The sequence below is a fragment of the Balaenoptera physalus genome (assembly GCF_965194825.1).
Source record: "Balaenoptera physalus genome assembly, chromosome: 7".
In the NCBI taxonomy this organism is placed as follows: Eukaryota; Metazoa; Chordata; class Mammalia; order Artiodactyla; family Balaenopteridae; genus Balaenoptera; species Balaenoptera physalus.
In genome coordinates, this window is record NC_138886.1 from 116,603,996 (window position 1) to 116,617,648 (window position 13,653).

The window sequence follows — 13,653 nt, forward strand, 5'->3', positions numbered from 1 at the left end:
GGCAAATGAGATCTGGCAATGGGGACATTCATCCCTTAACTTACACAAAGGGAAATTTACCCACTGGCCACGGCCAAAGTAATTTTTTAAAAGAGTGATTAATGAAAAAAAAATATGCAAAAAACCCTGACCAGTATTCCTCAAGACTCCCAAGGTCATCAAAAACAAGGAAAGTCTGAGAAACTTAACAGCCAAGAGGAGGCTAAAGAGACATTGACAACCAAATGTAATGTAGTATCTTGGATAGGATCCTGGAAACAAAACAAAAAAAGGACATTAGGTTAAAAACTAAGACAATCTGCATAACATACAGGCTTTATTAATAATAATAGGTAATATTGGTACATTAACTGTAACAAATGTACCCTACTAATGTAAGACATTAATAATAGGGGAAACTGGGTGCAAAGTATAGGGAAACTCTCTGTACTGTCACAATCTTTCTTTAAATCTAAAATTGTTTTCAAAAATGAAATTTGTTTTAAAAACAACTGTTTAATATATATATGCATATGACACTCTAGCAAACGATGCATCTGAAATCTTACTCATATGAAGTTTAATTCATATAACACACACACATCCATGTGTATATGACAATAAAATTTCTTTCTTTTTTCCATGCAAAGACCCTAATAAAATGAAGAAATACATTTCCTGAACTGCATTTTTGAAGACAGTTTGTGATGACCTTGAAGGGTAGCAGAATATGCTACCCCAAAATATATCCCTTTGGCATAAGGATTGTTTTGATCTGAAGGCAACAGAAGAAGAAAAGCTCTCTGCTCTCCCATTATTTGTCCAAGAGCAGTAGACAAATTTTTAAAGGTGCCTCCTCTCCCCTTTCTACCAGGAAGAACAGGAAATAATCATCGGAGACAATCCTAGACCCATATCAGCCCAGAGGCAGTACCAGAGGAATCTATATAACAAACTTTGCTAAAACTAGCTCTCATCTACCATCATCTTCCCATATATTTGCCTTCCCAGAATTTGCTGCCCTAAGAAGCTCAAAGTCTTTTTCTTCTGGTTTGCCATTTCTCTATAATATTATCGTTCTTTTGTTAAGATGCTCATAAACCCAAGTTCTAACCACCCCTTTGAGTTACTCATCACTGGGTGCTTCCGTGTATATGTGCAATAAAAATGTTCATAAACTTCTGCTGGCTTTTTTCTTGTTAATTAGTCTTTTGTCAGTCTAATTGACAGAGCCCTAGCCAGTGAACCTAAAATGGGTAGAGGGAAAAGATATTTTTTCTTCCCCTACAACCTTAACTCCCACTGATATACCTAGAGTACCAGTTCTTAAGAAATTTCTTCCCAGACCTGGACACTTCTTGTATCTCTAGCTAGGAAAGATAAGCCCGTGAGGCACAGGAGCCCTTGTGCAGCTGTTTCTGTGATTATAAAACAAACAGCTATTCTACTGTCAATGAGCTATATGTTGAAGAGAAATCACAAGTGACTCACTTGCTAACAAAAAGTCTTGGGTTTTAAAAAGCAACTTCTCTCATGGTCTAGGGAACAAGGAGATGTTCTTTAACCCAAGCGTCCTACAGCCCTGGTGTGTGCATATACGTAGGTGTTCAATTCATATGTTTGGAATTTAAATGAAGAGAAAAAAAATGTTTTTTCCCAAACTTGGCTGCAAACAGATAATTTTACCACATCATTCACCCTAAAAGGTTGATGTGAGTTTTATTTTTCCTATATAAAGATTGAAAAAAAACCACAATAATAAGACAAGGCCTCTAGTGATTAGCATACGCACTGCAGAATAGCAGATGTTACAGCGTATCCTAAGGACAAAAGAAGCTGCACAAATTGAATACGCCAGCTATAACAACCCTGGAACTCAGTTTTGCCAAATGTTTGAAGCACAGGAAATGACTTGAGCCACTCTGTATTTCTTTTTATTTAAAGCATGACTAAAGGTTGAGTCTTTCAGATCCGAGGCAAATAGCCCATTAAAGCTATGCCCATCATCTGCAAATTTCTCCACGAGATTGCTGTGCACATTAACCCAAAGAGTTATTACTTCAATTACCTAAAGTAATAGATTGATGATAAGACCCCTATCTTATCAACAACTTAATATTTGTCTACAAATATTTATGAGTGTTTTCATCCAATTCTCATTCGTAATTACAGACACCCAAAACATACTAAGGGGGCATGGAAAATTTTTTTTTAAATTTCAAGTAATCTAAAATCATTTAGTGGATTAATTCTGTCAGAAATTGTAGAATTTTGTAATTCTGTAGAAATTTGCCTAAAGGAAAAATCAGGAATATTTTTGGACAGATATTGTACCTATATGTGCATATATTTATTTCTGAACAAACAACTATTAAGTCATTTGACAGTTTATTCTGGCATAGGACTGAAGGTCATATGTTTAGCCTCAGTGTGTGACAGATGACTTTCTTTTACAATCTCTGACAACACCGTTAAAGGATTCCAGCTGTATTGGTCACAAATTTATCATCAGTGACAGAAAAACAAGTCAAAGTACAAGCAGATTGGGCCAATAGCATCATGATTTGCATATGCATGGCAAGTCTTTTAAATCCTGCTCCCTTGTTTCTATTTGTCATATGCCCAGATTACATTGCCACTATAATCCTAAATCGTATCAAGGATATACAGAAAGGGAGTGGTTTTCAAGTGGTTGTATGTAGGAAATGTATTTAGTGTAAACAGCTCCTGGAATTATCAAAATAAAGAAACTAGAGATGGATGACTCTTTTGTTCTGGCCAAACTTCATCCTCTCAGAACCCAGCTTAGAAATCATTTCCTCTGGGAAACAAATAAACTATCCTGCACTTACCCACCTCTTCAGATAATTCGTTTCTATTGTGCTACATGGGAACTCTGTACTTTCTGTTCAGTTTTTCTGTAAACCTGAAACTGCTCTAAAAATTAAATCTGCTTGGGACTTCCCTGGTGGTGCAGTGGTTGGGAATCTGCCTGCCAATGCAGGGGACACGGGTTCGAGCCCTGGTCTGGGAAGATCCCACATGCCGCGGAGCAACTAGGCCCTTCCACCACAACTGCTGAGCCTGCACTCTGGAGCCCGCAAGCCACAGCTGCTGAGGCCCGTGTGCCTGGAGACCGTGCTCTGCAACAAGAGAAGCCACCGCAATGAGAAGACCTGCACCGCAACAAAGAGTAGCCCCCGCTCGCCACAACTAGAGAAAGCCTGTGCGCAGCAACGAAGACCCAGGGCAGCCAAAAATAATTAATTAATTAATTAATTAATTTTGAAAAACGAAATCTGTTCACTTTAAAAATGTATTGCAGAATAAAATGTTTAGGGGTCAAGATTTTGTTTCATGTGACCGAGCCATATTAAATTTTTTCTCAAACTTTACAACTGCCATTAGAGTACTTAAAAACTCTAATGTCAGCATATTAAGATTAATTTGGCCAAGCTGTAGTTTGAATGTCTCAGATTCTTTACATTTCTGACATGCTGCCAGTAATCATTACTTGGCAAAGCAAGTCTCTCCTCAGGGAATCTTCCCTACTTCTTCTTCTTCTTTTTTTTTTTTTTATACAGCAGGTTCTTATTAGTCATCTATTTTATACATATTAATGTACATACGTCAACCCCAATCTCCCAATTCATCCCACCACCACTCCCCACCACACTTTCCCCACTTGGTGTCCATACGTTTGTTCTCTACATCTGTGTCTCTATTTCTGCCTTGCAAACTGGTTCACCTGTACCATTTTTCTAGAAGGAATCTTCCCTACTTCTAAACATATTTTTCTGTCTGTCAGCAGCCTGCTAATGTTTAAAGTATATTAGGTAGAGTTCCCTGTGCTATACAGTGCAGGTTAACACAATATTATAAAGCAAACATACTCCAATAAAAATTAATAAAAAAATAAAAATACAAAGTATATGTGCACACAAGGGAAGAGTTTCACGTTTAGTCATAGCAGTATTTATTTGAGGATTCTATGTGAACTTTCTATAACTTGTATAATAAATTTATTACACTAATAGATTATATTCAAATAGTATATTTTTGACTCAAATCTATAGCGCCTAGATTATTTCCTCCATCATGATAAATCTTTAAAAGACTGCCACAATATATACTTTCAGCTATTGTGTATTCAATACTATTAAACTCAAAAATACTGAAATAATTAAATTAATTAAAATTATAATTTATTTAGAATCTCTTACCCTTCCAAAAATATTTTAAATTACACAACTTCCAGACCAGCTGTGAGAAGCTGAGAAGATAACAGAGAACATTCCTACCATTAAGGAATTTACACTTTCTTGAGTGAAAAGGACCAATGAACAGACAATTATAATACAGTGCAATTATTTCTACAGTAATGGATAAGTTTAAGATTTTTAGTGAGTAAAAATTGTTCACATACCTATTGCTTTTATGCCAGTCTGAAAGATATTGCAGACTTAAAATAGACAGGATAAGAAAAATGATTAGGAAAGGAAAGAAAAGGTGGAGGAATAGTAAGGATATGATGATGGTCTCTGACTTGGGGAAGTGGGGAGATGAAGACATGGTGCCTGGGGGCAGGACCTGATTCTGGGGCCTGTTGGAGGTGAGAAGGGGAGAGTGATCAATGCAGATGGAATTTCAGATGCAAGAACTGGGCTTTAGATTTGAGAATGGTCTGCATTTAGATAAAACTGATGCCAGGAAACGAATGTGCATAACCAGCGAGTCTGTGTAATGTGTGAAAACAAGAGAAGGCGTTAACATTTAGAAGTTGACATCAACAGGTTAACAGAAGAAGACCTTGCAAAGAATCCTGAAAAGACTCAAAAATTAGAGAGAAAAAAGCATAGAGTGCAAGGTCAGGAAACTCAAGGCAAGAAAATGTTTCAAGAGGTAAGTGATAAAGAGGGTTAGGTGGGCAAGAGAAGTAAATGTGATCAAGACCGAAACGTGCTCGGGCCTTGCGGTGTGGGTACTGTCATCACCTTAATGGAAATTTAAGATGGTTCTGTTTCATCTGCCCACTCTCAGTGCCCAGCTCACTAACCACCATCCATTCACTTATTCAGAAAATATTTATTAACGGCCTATTATGTCCCAAGAAATGGAGTTCTTTCAAAAGAAAAGGTGAGCTTTTTCAGGTTTGGGATATATCAAAGACAAAACAGACCCAACTCCTTGCCCTTGTGGTGTGCCCATTCCAGAGGTAGGGAAGACAGACAATAAAAATATATATATATTTTTTAATGGATTGAAGAATGAATGGAAAGTGATGGATTTAAGATAATGAATATATACCAATATGAAAATACGTTAATTAAATATGACAGCAAGAGATTTTTTTCTAATTCAACAGAAAAGAAACTGGAAAATTTTCGCATAGCATTGATGCTAGCAGAGAAAGAAGAACTGAAAATAAGGGGAAAAGAAAGCAGATAAATGGTGAATTAGCATTGCCATGAAGAGGGAAAGTAGATTTCAAAGTACAGATGGAGAGATTAGACTTACACCAAGGTAACTTTGCTAGCATGATCTGGATACAAGGAGAAAGGAAGTAAAGTCACAGGTAGGTTGATAATAATAGAGGAAATTCCAATTTATACTTTCAGGGGAAGTAAAAGGTTTCCTCCTGACAGTGAAAGGAAAAGAATAGCGATAAAGGGGTTAGAAGAGAATTCGAACGCTTGAATTATATAATTAGCATCGGGCATGAGAGAGAGGACAGCAGAGACAGCCACTCCCATTGTTAGAGTTTATGATTTGCCCTCATGGCACCCTAGCTGCCTGAATTCGAAAATAGAGAAGCTGGATAGTTGTGTCGTTATAGGTCCAGTAGATGGACAATGGCGCAAAGGTTACTGGCAAGAAGGTAATGCACTAATGGGTTGTGGGTTCTAGAAAAGATGAGGAACGGGGAAAAGCAAGAGAGGCCTGATAGGCAAGAAGGAGAAGGCCTAAAGATCTAGAGGTGCAAGTTTGAAAGCCTCATGAAGTCCAGCTTATCGATTCTTTCTTTCATGGATCATGCCTTTGGTGTTGGATGTACAAAGTCACTGCCAAACCCAAGGTCAACCTAGATGTGCACCTATGTTATCTTCCAGGAATTTTATATTTTTGCATTTTATATTTAGGTCTGTGGTCCATTTTGAGTTAATTTTTGTGAAGTGGTACTGTGAAGGTCTGTGACCGTTCTTTATTTTTGCATGTGGATGTTCAGCTGTTCCAGCACTATTTGGTGAAAAGACTATCTTTGCGCCATTATATTGCCTTTGTTCCTTTGTCAAAGACTGGCTAAATATAAAGCTCTTCCTCGACCTATGATGTTGTTACGTCCTGATAAACTCATCATAAGTTGAAAATATCATGTCAATAATGCATTTAATACACCTAACCTACCCCTTAGGGGGACATTGTTCCCTCCTCTCTGACCCCATTTTGGCCAAGAAGACCCAGTCTGAACCTGCTGTATAAAAAAATAAATTAAATAAAATTTAAAAATTAAAAAAAAAAAGAATAGACCCAGTCTGGATATTGCTGGCAACTTGCAAAGAATCTTTTCTTCTCCCAGTTTTGATCTACTTTGCTGACAAAGGCCACCTAGGAGAGACTTCAGCACTTGTGGTTCTCTTCTGTGGCCTGGATGCCAGGGTGTTTTGAGGATCCAGAAGTCACCCTGAGGAGGGGGAAGTTGTCGTGACAACCTCTAGTGGTTTGGGGAGAAGGATGAATTGCCTCCTTTTTTCCCAAGAGATGTCACATAACACCCAGTGTATAGAGGGGGGGCCGTCCCCAGGTACTACAAAGGAACGTGCACCCTGATGTCCAGAATTTGGTTTGCTAGAGTCACTTGTGGTAAGACTACAGGGGCCAAGCTGAAACCGTAACTGGTACAGAGACACTGTGTGTGATATGAATCACACAGGGTCTGGAGGAGACTCTACCAAACTAGAGAGACAGTGCCTTTTCTGAAAGTGCATCCACAGATGTCTTGGTGACTACAGTTATAAGACATGAGTGTGTACGTATCATACCGGGGTTTTTCCTGGAGTTGAGGTCATTGTCAGAGCGAATCAGTGTTTGTTTACGCCTATAGCCTATGAACTGTTCACCTCAAGGCTATTACTGCACAGACAAGAAAATGATAAGAGAAGAAAGGGAAACCCTATAGTCTTTTATCATCCAGCCAAAGTTCTGTCGACTCAGATAGAAATGATCTTTATTGCTTACCAATGTTGCCGGCCACTAAGGAGGGCTACCCTTCCCAAGGCATGGAGAGACAGAAGGTCAAGTCAATATAAGCTAGAGAAATCTTCCGGTTTCTGGAAAAAAAAAAAAAAAGAAGTAGATCCAAACTTTTACTGAACCATTTTTTTAAAAGTTCTACTGACATCTGACATGCTATAGACTGCACATAATTAAAGTGTACAATTGGATTTGTATGATGTACATATAAACCCATGAAACCGTTGTATCCATTCTAATGAGCACTTCCATCACCCCTATATTCACCCTGTGCCCTTTAGTAATCTCCCCCTGCCCTCACTGACCCTCTGGGAAACCACTGATTTACTTTCTTTGACAGTAAATTAGTTTGTATTTTCTAGAATTTCACACGACTGGTATCATAACATGTTTGCTTTTTAAAAAAACCCTGGTTTCCTTCATGCTTCAAAATTATTTTAAGATTCATAAACACTATTTTTGTGAATAGTTCATTATCTTTATTGCTGAGTAGTGTCCCACTGTATGATACACGAGTACTTGTTTATCTATTCAGCTATTAATGGACATTGGGGCTGTTTCCATTTTGGGGCGATTACAAATAAAGCTGCAAATTTTAAACGTACAATTTCACGTTCTGATACATGCTTAAACCTTTGACACCAAAGGTGTCCTTTGGCCTTTTTAATCCATCCTTTGTGACTCATAAAATTATTGGTACAAGGACATATCCTACCTTTTGGAGGATATTCACATGGAGTGGATATTCACACGTCCATACAAATAGCCAGGAATGTGCTACGAAGCCCTAGTCCTCATTGTATCTCATGGCCATTCTTGCTTCACTGGTGTCCACCACGTTACGGGGTTATTTTACTTACAATTCCAAACACCCTGTCACTTAATGCATAACCTCTTCAGAGTGCATTTCTAAAATGTAATTTCATAATCTTTGTAACTATCACACAAAATAAAAATATTTCAACTATGACCAGAAATGGATAAGGTGAAGGAGCTGACAATGCACAGAATAAAAAAAAAAGTGACCAATAAACATATGAAAAATATCCAACTACACTAGCAATAAAGATATACAAACTCAGATACAACCACCTATTTAAATTTATTGCCCACATTTGGCAAGCCAAGGAGAGAGGCCTCAGAACAAACCAAACCTGCCAACACCTTGATCTTAGACTTCCAGCTTCCAGAGCTGACTGAAATAAATATCTGATGTTTAAGCCACAGAGCCTATGCTATTTTGTTATGGCAGCTGGAGCAGACTAGTACGCTATGAAAGGTTAGAAATATCTCACCTGTATTCTGGGGCTGAAAGTTTACCCTCATCGGCATTGTTTTTCCATTTTTACCTGTCTTTTATCTCTAAATCCAGAAATAAATATGAACATTAAGGAAGAACCTAATAACAAGGATTCACTGGTCAAAGTATACGTGGCAGGTCCTGTAATGGGTGCTTCGCAGAACGTCAGTTTACTCTGCACCTAACAGTCCAAGGCACTCTGGGCCATAGACATTGAGTAACCAGCCCAAGATCATACCGTCAGCACAAAGGTGGCGATGGCATTTGAACACACATCTGTCAAAGAGCTGAGTTTGCTGGAAGGAGCAGAGGCTTGGGTTTGAACCCAGGTGTGTTGCTACATCTCAAAGTCTGACCTTGGGAGAGATTACTTGTCTTCCATGAGCCTCAGTTTCTTCATCTGTAAAACGAGGGGAGTAATATTTACTTTGCAGGATTGGAAAAAGGATTCAATGAGATAACATGCAGAAGAAGGAGAACATAGTAGATATCCAAAAGTGGTCAGCTCCTCTGCTGTAGCTTGCAGAGGCAAAGCCAAGACAAGAATCCTTGACCCTGGTGTTAGCAGAAACTGCCTTATTTCAGCAGGGCTTTTTGGTCTCAGTAAGGAAAAAGCCTATTTCTGTGTTGCTTTATATGTGATCATTTAAAAATTACACAAGCTTTTATCTATCAGGTGACTGATCTGTCACAGGTAGATCAGTCACCTGACAGACTGGGGCCCTCACAAGCTGGGGCCTGTGCCTAGGTACATTTTGGGATGTCTGTGCTCGCCCCTGGGCACAGGACAAAGGAAAATCAAGCGGAGACTGGCCTGTCTTAACAAGTCAGGGCTGAGCTACAAGCCCTAGTGTGTGTGTGAAAATATAATGTGATCAAGGAATTCTGATTTGAATTTAAGTCTGTTTTTAACTTGAGTTTCTTAAAGACATCACTGTTCAATCATGGCGCAAAGTACTGCTCAGCTACAATTATCTCAAAAAATAAAAAGTTTAATTTAAGAAAACGAAGAAGAAGGAGTACCACTCAGGAGTCAGCCACACTTGGAGTCAAAGCCAGCTCCTTCTATTTTCTAGATAAGTGACCTTGGCCAAATTCCCTAACCTCCCCAAACCTGTTTTCCTCATCTGTAAAATGACCACAATAATAACCACCTCACAGTTTGGTAGTGAATAACAAATTCAATTACATATGTAGTACGTATTTAACTCGGTATAGTCTTCGCAACAGCTTTATGAAATAGGTACTATCATCATCCTCATTTTCCTGATGAGGAAGCTGAGATTCAGAGAAGTTATGTCACTTGCCCAAGGTCACACAGCCAGTAGGCGGTAAAGCTGGATTCCAGAGGCTGTGCTTTTAGCCTTTTTGGGAGGACTGCCCCTGAGTAAATATCAAACACCTGCAATTGCATCAAAGGAAAAATAATTCCTTTTTTTTTTTAACATCTTTATTGGAGTATAATTGCTTTACAATGGTGTGTTAGTTTCTGCTGTATAACAAAGTGAATCAGCTATACATAAACATATATCCCCATATCTCCTCCCTCTTGCATCTCCCTCTCACCCTCCCTATCCCACCCCTCTAGGGGTGGGATAAAAATAATCCCTTTTAATTCAACAGTTAATTAATTTTTGTTTTTATTTTAAGAGAACTTTGTACAACAAACTAAATAAAACATAACCTATAAATAGGAATGCTTTCACAAAATTATATGAATGATGGTTTGTTTCAGATTTAACCTAGTTTTAGCTAAGAATTATGTTTTTAATTACACAAATTACATTGACGATAGAATTATAGAGTTAATGTAAATGAAATTAAATAATGTTATGAGCACGAAAGATGAGAAATGTTTATCAAAAAACCACAAAGGAATGGGGAATTTGTTTACTGGGTAAAGAGTGCTTTTTTTGGTTTTCAAATATACTATACATAATGTCCTTTAGATATTTTAAAATCAAAATGTACATTTAATATAAAATATCAAAACATTCTTCTTCCAAACCGCCACACCCACGTATTTTTTCGTCTTACTTTTAAGTTATATAAAAAGGTAGTCACAGTGTATGGGAATTTTCACCATTTTCCATCTTCTCTCAAACACATATCTTATATTTACCTGTTCTTTTCTTTATTCAACATGTATTAAGCACAGACCCTGCCCTGGATGCTCAGGACACATCTTGAAGACACTCAGAGACAGGAAGGTAATTACAATAATGTGAGTGAGAAGTGCTTCCACTGCAGAGTTCTCCAGCTCAGTGGGAAGACAGGTGAAGAAAGCAGGAGGGGACCATACTCAGGTGAGCAGATACTGTATGGCAAAGGCCTGAGCCTGGACAGTGGGGTAGGTTTTAACTGATGTGGCTTCCCAGGCTGTAAAGAGGGGTTACAAGAAAGATATGGGGTGTGGAATGCCCCCTATGCCATGCCCTGGGGTTGAGAGAGTTTAAGGGTTTTAAACATCAGAATGTCTAAACATGATCAGATCTGTGTTTTAGAACTTTTATTGGGAGGAGTGTGGAAACCAAACTGGATCTAAGAAATCTAGGGGCAAGGAAATCATTCAGGAGTCTAACTGCTTCTGCTGTCACAGGAAAAAGTATAAGGGTCTGGACAAAGGCAGTGGCCATGGAAACCAACGGGAAGGAAAGGGGCTGGGGGTAGATCCCAGTCCTTCGTTTGTGCTAATAAACCTGTTTCTCACATTTTTCTCCATCTCGTGTATTATTTGTTAATGACCCAGCAGTAATTAGGTGAACTAATATTATTATTATTTTGTGCAAGACGTAATTTCATTGTTGTGCGAACTCTGAGGCACAGAGTTGAAGCGACTTGCCCAAGATCACACAGCTCAGCAGGAGCAGAGAGACAAGATCCAAACCCGCTTTGTGTGAATCCACAGTCTTTGCTCTTCCAGCTCACCCACCCACCCCCTTATTGCTTCCTGTTTCCGGTTTTTCTCTCAGTGACTGGCAGCCTTTTAACCCGAATCCATCCCCTTCCTTTCTTAAAAGAATAACTTATTGGCTTACTAATCTTTCCAACTACTGTCCAATCTGTTGCTTTCCATATCATGTTGGTCTGGAGCCTCTGCAATATTCATCTTCTCATCAGACATTTTTTTCCTTAAATTTCAGCCATTTGGCTTCTGTGTCATCTAAATTTACTGATGTTGATTACTGTCTGGAAAAATTCAAAGTATTTCTTCATCCTTCCTTCCCTGCGTTTATCAGAGTACTTTGTGTTAGTAACAACTCCTTTATTCTTTTTTTTTTTTAAACATCTTTATTGAAGTATAATTGCTTCACAATGGTGTGTTAGTTTCTGCTTTATAACAAAGTGAATCAGCTACACATATACACTCGTTCCCATATCTCCTCCCTCCCGCATCTCCCAACTCCTTTATTCTTGAAACTCTTTTCCCCATATGTGCTGCAACACTTTGCTTTCCCAACATGTCCCTGGGTCACCGCAGAGGCTCCTTCTCTGGCTCTTAAGATGTTCTTTCTTGATAAAGAAAAACAGTTCCTTTTCTCCTTCTATGTTCTGTGCGTGCCCCTAGAGGTGTTGGGTTTTCTTTTGTTTCCTATGTTTGTTTAAATCCTCTGCTGTTCTCCTTCAACGTGAAGACTTCTGTTTCAGTGATTTACTGACAACATACGTTTCACACAACCTCCCCAAACATGCCTGCCCTGCCAGTCACCTCATCTGCCGGTGACGAAGAAGTACACAAAGGATTCATTCTGCTGTGTAAGCTTTCTGCCTGACCCCCACCTCCCCAGGAGCTTAAATTTCTTTGATCATGAAAATAAATGCCAAGCAGGTATTAAGCTTACAGAATTAGAATTGAAGCCTGCAGGTGCGAGAGAGAGAGAGAAAGACAGACAGACAGACCGACTAGGTCAGCTGAATATTCCCGGCTGAAGGCATCTCAGTTCACAGCTCAAGCCCAAGTTCCTGGAGGACCAGGAACCTCTGTCCCATACTTAACTCAGAGCCTCCAGTGGTAGTATGACTCAACCAGCAAGCATACCATGGAACCAGCACTTCACCAGGCTGACAGCGAGTCTGGGAGTCCTGTGCAGTCAGTGATGACAGTTCTTGCTGGGCACTCTCAGCATGACGCAGGATTGATACTGATCTGAAATGTGAGTCCCAACAAGACTCCCATTTCCAAGATTCAAGAGTTCCAGCCTTGAAATGATAGGACCCAGGGGTTTCTGTTCCGAGCTCAGTGCACCTTTCCTCTCCAATATCTATACAGGTTTGTCCAAAACACAATTAAGAAAAACAAAAAACCCACAACGGTGCTCGTGACCTCTGCTCCCTCCATCCCCACCCCCATGTTCAGGAGATGGGAGTTCAGACAAAAACTTAGACAAAAAAGCAACATCCCTAAAATTGTGCATTACTGTTTGCTGGGTTTGTTTGTTTGTTTCCCGTTTTTACTTTCTTTGGGGGGGGGGATGGGGGAGGAGAGGGGAGGACCTGGGCGCAGAGGAGGCCCCAGGCTCTCAAGCCTCTCCTCCACCCTTTTGCGGGGTGGTCTTCAGCGCACTGAAGGGAACACTTGCTGGGGAGTTCCCTTTCTGCTTGCTGCCTCCCACCGCCAGTCAGGCGGCCGCAGGCAGAGGGGAGGCTGTGATCTGGGCTTGGCTGCGAGTCAGGAAGGCAAAGATCGCGGAGCCGGAGCGCTCAGGGCCAGGTGACACAGTCGTGGGTGCCCGGCGCCGCTTGACAGCTTCATCCCCGCCCACTGGCAGGAGAGCGCGGCCGGGCAGCACGCGCGCGCGCAGGGTCCTTAAAAGCCGCGGCCGCGCGGAGACGCCGAGCTCGCCCACCGCGCGCAGGCGGCGACATGCACGTGAACGGCAAAGTGGCGCTGGTGACCGGCGCGGCCCAGGGCATCGGCCGAGCCTCCGCCGAGGCGCTGCTGCTCAAGGGCGCCAAGGTAAGCGAGGCGGGGCGCACGGCGCGAACCTCGCCGGCCCACCCGAGACCCGCCCCCCAAGCCGGGGCCCCGGGGGACGGGGGCAGCGACCGAGGCTGAGCCCCCGGTGCCCGCCGTGCAGTCTCCAGAGCTGCCCAGGCTGGCGCGCTCGAGCGGACCTCGAACG

At 40.6% G+C, this 13,653-nt stretch overlaps 1 protein-coding gene and 1 long non-coding RNA gene across 3 annotated transcripts in view; one reads left to right on the plus strand and one right to left on the minus strand.

Moving 5' to 3' along the window:
- The window catches only part of LOC309664115, a 117,084-nt gene extending 103,963 nt beyond the window's left edge, over positions 1–13,121 (minus strand). The window contains exon 1 of the long non-coding RNA XR_014265628.1: positions 11,792–13,121. This is a non-coding gene — a long non-coding RNA (uncharacterized lncRNA). The remainder of the gene's footprint in view (positions 1–11,791) is intronic.
- Positions 13,122–13,317: 196 nt separating this feature from the next.
- HPGD (15-hydroxyprostaglandin dehydrogenase) overlaps positions 13,318–13,653 on the plus strand; it is a 29,392-nt gene continuing 29,056 nt past the window's right edge. Inside the window, exon 1 of one of the 2 annotated variants that reach the window (XM_082469047.1) lies at positions 13,318–13,487. In XM_082469047.1, the coding sequence (XP_082325173.1) occupies positions 13,395–13,487 (93 nt within the window). In that variant the 5' untranslated portion in view covers positions 13,318–13,394. The remainder of the gene's footprint in view (positions 13,488–13,653) is intronic. The other variant, XM_082469046.1, reaches the window with a different exon arrangement.